The 6,024-nt window shown below is 41.2% G+C and overlaps 1 protein-coding gene across 4 annotated transcripts in view; it reads right to left on the bottom strand.

Moving 5' to 3' along the window:
* gria2b (glutamate receptor, ionotropic, AMPA 2b) overlaps positions 1–6,024 on the bottom strand; it is a 46,163-nt gene that overhangs the window by 11,673 nt on the left and 28,466 nt on the right. For all 4 annotated transcript variants that reach the window (XM_020607473.1, XM_020607472.1, XM_020607471.1 and 1 more), the window contains exon 4: positions 984–1,180. In XM_020607473.1, the coding sequence (XP_020463129.1) occupies positions 984–1,180 (197 nt within the window). The remainder of the gene's footprint in view (positions 1–983; positions 1,181–6,024) is intronic.

Here is a 6,024-nt window from a genome sequence, read left to right as displayed (position 1 = left end):
AAAAAAAAAAAAAAAGAAATAGAAGGAAGTAGCAGAAATGTCTCTGTAGCCATCTACCAATTCAGTGACAAACGACAGACATGAAAATAATGCCACTGCTTGACTGGCAACTTGAAGTAGATTTTAATAATAACACATTGATTCTCCAACATGACATGCAGCAAGAAGCTTTTACCTGAACGGATTCAATTTTTCTCCCCAATAAACAGGCACTGGGGGTGCAGACATTGATTTCATCCAGTTTTAGGTTAAACAGATGTCAGCATGCTTTAAACATTAATCGATAAGCCTCTCTCATCGATAAAAGGTGGAATAAAAAGAACCAATTTCTGTGCATCTGTTTTACCTTTAATTGTGGTTTTGTATGCAGCCTGTGGATTCTTAATGTAATTGGTAAGGTGCCTTTCTACATCTGCTGGAATGCTTGGTCTATGTGATTTTGATTTTGTAAGTGCTGTATCAAATTTCAGCTTAACATCACTTTGGTTCTACAGGAATAATTAAAGATAATAGGGTTGTCAGCATTTCCTGAATTACTTTACTTTTTTAAAATTGCTGCAGAAGATTTTCTAGTGCACTTCCTAATGTTATTTTCACATGATGAGGTCATTTTATAAAGTTACGGTTGATACTTAAGGCTGGTGTTGGTCAGTGTAACAGAACTGTTGCACTAACAGGGGCATCAAAGAAGGACAACACAACAGCAAAACCCCCTGTGGTGACTTTGTTATAGAGCTGGCTGAATCATGTAAAGATAATGCCAGTAGGTTTTCATTACTAAGTTGAATCCTGTATACATGAATCATTAATGTGTCTTAAAATAAACAGTGATGCAGATTTTATATGTACAGTATAATGTATCAAAAATGTGCATCAAACATAATTTACTCTATTGAATCCACAATCTAAATTCCCCAGGATATTTCACATCACTAGTATGTTTTTTCCTCTCTGTTGCACCAGAACAATGAAAAACGCTGAACCTGGTCCATGATGTCTTTGACTTTATCCTGTTCACAGTCTAGGATCACCCTCCTCTCCTTCTTGTTCTCCAGGTCTTGGAACAGAGAGCGGTAGGCTTCATCCTTCCTCTCATCTTTCAGGTTCCCCACATTGATTGCTGTCACCTGCCACTTCTTCTCTGCTGCTGTGTCCAGAACAACTTGAAGCGTTGTCAGGCCTGAGGAAGGAATAAATCTGGAATTAAAACATTATTCAAATACTCTGTGTGACTTATTTATTCACTCTGTCCTTTGGCACTGAAATTCTTGGAGAGCTGTTGCGGCTTTAGAGATACTCCGCTGACAAATGGACATTGAAACATTTAACCATATCGGGGAAGTAATATATTGAAATAATAATTATGTAACTTTGTCTCATTCTTGCTTTTTTGCTCAAGCCAAATACCCCATTTGCCTGATACTAGTCCCCCAATAATATCTGGAGTGAGCTCAATGTATGGACCACAAATGAGAAGAGTCATAGCAGCAAGGCAAAAATATAAAGTTAACACAGACAAGTCCGATACAAAAGCACTGGTGAACACACTGACTGCATTCACTGTCTGCTTATTCAAACTGTGTGGAGGGTTTATAGTGACTCAATTACTTATGTAAAGCGCTCATCAAGATGAGTCACAGATGTTCTGGCAGGAACCTGACCATCATGTGGGAGGAAAGTGCGTCTAACAATGCACTTCACTGCATAGACAACAAATGTTCTATTGCTGCTTTAGGACTCTATTGTTGTGGAATTTTGAACTGAACATTGTGTGTAGTCCATTTTCCTTTCCATTTTTGAACAATTTTGTCAGTGACAAACTCCCTTTACTTGGTTGTGTAAATTTCATTTGTATCATATGGTTTTCATCTGCAGATAAAGATTTGTTAATTGTCATGGGATTGAAAATCCGAGACTGAGCTGACAGATTTAGCATAAAGTTTGAACAACTGCACTTTTATGACCTTGAGAAAATGTAATTTTTTTTAACTGCTGTTTCCAAGGTCCAGAATGAACTATCATGCTCAGAATCAGAATCAGCTTTATTGGCCAGGTGTGACGGACACACAAGGAATTCGACTCTGGTACATCGGCTCTCAATGTGCAAACAGTAAACCAGCATAAGGCTGTGTAATATAACAAAATAGCAGTATTAACATCAACAAACAGTGCAAATAATGCAGAAAAAAAGCAGTATAAACAGACAGTAAACAATGCAGACAAAGGAATGTTCACTGAAATGAGATAAATAGGGATAAAACAGAGTACTTAAGAACTAGAGACCTGTACAAGTCTCTATAATCTGTGTAAAGTATATTTACAGGTATTGCATTGAGGGTTGTCGTCCAATCATACTGCCGTGGGTTAAGTGTTCATCAGAGCGACAGCCTGGGGGAAGAACTTGTCCCTGTGCCTGGTCGTCTTGGTGCACAGTGACCTGTAACACCATCCAGAGGGGAGGACTTCGAACAGATTGTGTCCAGGGTGTGAGGGGTCAGCAGTGATCCTCTCCGCCCTCCTTTTGACCCGTGCGGTGTACAGGTCCTCCATGGAGGGCAGGCTCACACCAATGACCTTTTCTGCAGTCCTGACTGTCCACTGAAGTCTGTAGTTGTCCTGTTTGGTTGGTGAGCCAAACCAGACAGTGATGGAGGTGCAGAGAACAGACTCAATGATTACTCTGTAGAACTGTATCAGCAGCTCCTGGGGCAGGTCGAACTTCCTGAGCTGGCGCAGGAAGTACATCCTCTGCTGTGCCTTCTTGGTCGGCTACACCACAGGACCAGCTGCTCAACCTCCCATCTGTAGGCTGACTCATCACCGTCTCGGATGAGACCAATGACTGTTGTATCATCAGCAAACTTTAGGAGCTTGACAGAGGGGTCCTTCGAGATGCAGTCGTCGGTGTAGAGTGAAAACAGCAGAAGGGAGAGCACACATCCCTGGGGGGCACCTGTGCTTATTGTCCGAGTGCTGGATGTGGTTTTCCCCAGCCTCACCTGCTGCTTCCTGTCTGTCAAAAAGCTAGTAATCCACTGACAGGTGGGGGCAGGCACAGTGAGCTGGGTCAGTTTGGAGTGGAGGATGTCCAGGATGATGGTGTTGAATACCAAGCTGAGGTCCATAAAGAGGGCCCGTGCATAGGTCCCTGGGGAGTCGAGGTGTTGCAGGATGCAATACAGTGCCATGTTCACTGCATCGTCCACTGGCCTGTTTGCCCGGTAGGCAAACTGCAGGGGGTCCAGCAGGGGGTCTACGATGTCCTTCAGGTGGGCCAACACCAGTCTTTCAAAGGACTTCATAACTACAGATGTCAGGGTGACAGGTATGTAGTCGTTCAGTCCACCGATGGAGGTTTTCTTGGGAATGATGGTGGAGCGTTTGAAGCAGGAGGGGACTTCACACAGCTCCAATGACCTGTTGAAGATAAGTGTGAAGATGGGGGCCAGCTGATCAGCGCACCATCACTTCCCTTAGCCTTAAACAAATGTATGAACCACCATGCAGCTCAACTCACCAATAAAGATTATTAACCATTCGGACAAAGCATTCTGTCAGGTTTGCCCGGCTGCACCTTCCTCTCTTCTCTCTTTCTCGCTCTAGTCTGCTCCTTCTCACTGACTCTCTTGATTAACACACCTGTCCTGATTTTCTGACACTCTTCAGCTGCGCCTCCTTTGTCACTCCCTATTTATACCCGGCCTTACCTTCACTCCCTTGCTGGTTCTTTCTATGTCGTTAGCCTTCTTTGCATTACGTATTATACTATTTTTTCTCCTGTTTTCACATATGTTAGTTCTAGCGTCTCCTGTTGTTTTACCTGGACCTCTCCTCTGGACCATGGCTTCCTCAGCTCCACCAACCACTTTCACAGGTCGATGCACAGTCTCCTCATTCATTCCACTCTCTGTTACTTCTTCAGTCAACCGGATCTCCACCTTGACCAGCCCAGGAGTGTCTCCTTCCCTCGCAGCCCAACCACATCACTCCATGGACAATAACCCCTCCACTACTGTTGGTCATCACCCGGTGATATTCATTCATTCTATTTTGTATATAAGTCTTGCACCTCTGTTTAGCACTGTAAATAAACCCACCTATTGCACCGAAGCCAGCCGCCTGGGTCTGTTCATTTCTGCTCGCTCATAATTTGTGTCGAGCTATCCTAACACATTCACTTGAATTGAACTGAACTCTGCCCTTTGTGGAAGTGAATGAGTGTGGACAAAACAACTGTTACATCAATACCATTCTTTGGACCCACTTCGTTGGGCATTATGCATTGCAAACTAGTAAAACAAGATGCTGAAGTTACAAACTCACAGATTCCACATCTGAGTTATTACATGTAGCAGCTGACCACCAGTCTGAAATTCAGTCTGTTAAAGGCAAAAACAACAGTCTCCGTTTGGACCAAATATTCCTATCGCTCTCTGATTCTAGTTTCATAACTGACTGTCTGGTGATATTGATCCCAGGTCTGCAGAGGGCAACTGGTGAGTGGTTTGATAAAAGAGTGGAGTGCTTCATTCTGCCTTGCTACAGTGAGGTAAATTGCAGATGTAATCAATTTCATGCGACAAGGTGGTGCCTTTATGATGGTGGGAAGGAAAATGAGGTCTTGCAGTTTTACCTGAATAAGCTATACATCAAAATTACAGTGAGGATATTATGGTATGGTTAAATTTGATTGATTCATCAATGTTTATTAAATGAGATAAATGGAATTCAGAGTGATTTACAGTGAAAAAAATGCAAAGACAAAAGAAGAACATTAAAGTAAATGTTGATTCTGCATTAATGGTGGTTAAGGCTGAATTGCAATTTTAGATGATTGGCCTCTTGGAACTGTAAATGAGGTGTCCTTATGGCATGTATGTCTGTGTAATGCAGCTCTGTAAGTTTTCAGCATCTATTAACATCACTGTAATTTGCGTATTATACTGGCAGAGTTTATTTTCACACATGTTGAAATCATGTTTGTCTGTGATGTAGAAGCTTTGTCACAGTTTCATATTTATACATGGTGATAGAATACTACGCTTCTGAGCTGGTACTGACCTATGGCTTGTCCTTCTTGCAGCAGGAGAGTATCATGAAACCTAAATAACTAGATGTTTAAAACATAGTTCTGGTCTATGGTTTAACCACTGTTCAAAAATTAGAGCACAAGATAACAGTGGTACTGATCTTTGTTCTTCTCTGGTGAAACAGACCCAACCATGAGTAAAAATTTAAAAAATAGCTGATGATTAGAACACTGGTTTTTTTCCTTGCTTGTGCTAATGTGATTGATTAGTATTGAACAAGTTATTTGAAAAATGTCTTCCCATGTAAAACCTATGAGGCGTTGTGGTTTAACAGGCAGTCTATAATTTTGAGGGATCACCATCACAGATTAATATTAGTTTAGCCCTGGTGACAGCAAACATCAGCCCTCCAAATGTCCTGTCCACATATTGAACCTTTAGGCTTTATAGATCCTCCAACTCTGAACATTTAGGTGAGTCCTGAATGTAGGTCTACCACCAGCTACGTAAAAAGACACAGCAGGTAAATATGACACTTTGAGTTACCAGACAGTGTATTCATCCTCTGTTTACTGAGGCTAGCCAGTTGTCCCACTGACAAGTTTTGATTGATTGATTTTATTCTTTCAAGCATGTAAAAACAGTCGATATGTCAACACACATAATTTTACACATATCCAACAAATGCTAATCCAATATCAATTTGCTTATACCTAGTACATGCTTGAATGGAGTAGGAAGAAGTCAGACTTATCCAGTCCTACCCCATGACATCATCTTACCATCATTGGTTTGCAAGCAGTAAATAATTCTCTTCTACACCACACAAGTAATATACTAAAAAATTATAACAGAGTGTTAACATTCTTACATAATTACATTCTTAAATAATTATCTTCTACACCACACAAGTAATATACTAAAGAATTATTACAAAGTGTTAACATTCATACACCACACCCACAATTGTCCATGTAATTAATCATTGAGCCTG

The sequence above is a fragment of the Monopterus albus genome, unplaced genomic scaffold (genome assembly GCF_001952655.1).
Source record: "Monopterus albus unplaced genomic scaffold, M_albus_1.0 scaffold86.1, whole genome shotgun sequence".
Classification (NCBI taxonomy): Eukaryota; Metazoa; Chordata; class Actinopteri; order Synbranchiformes; family Synbranchidae; genus Monopterus; species Monopterus albus.
Note: the sequence above shows the minus strand (reverse complement) of the source record. Positions and strands in the feature narration are given on the sequence as shown.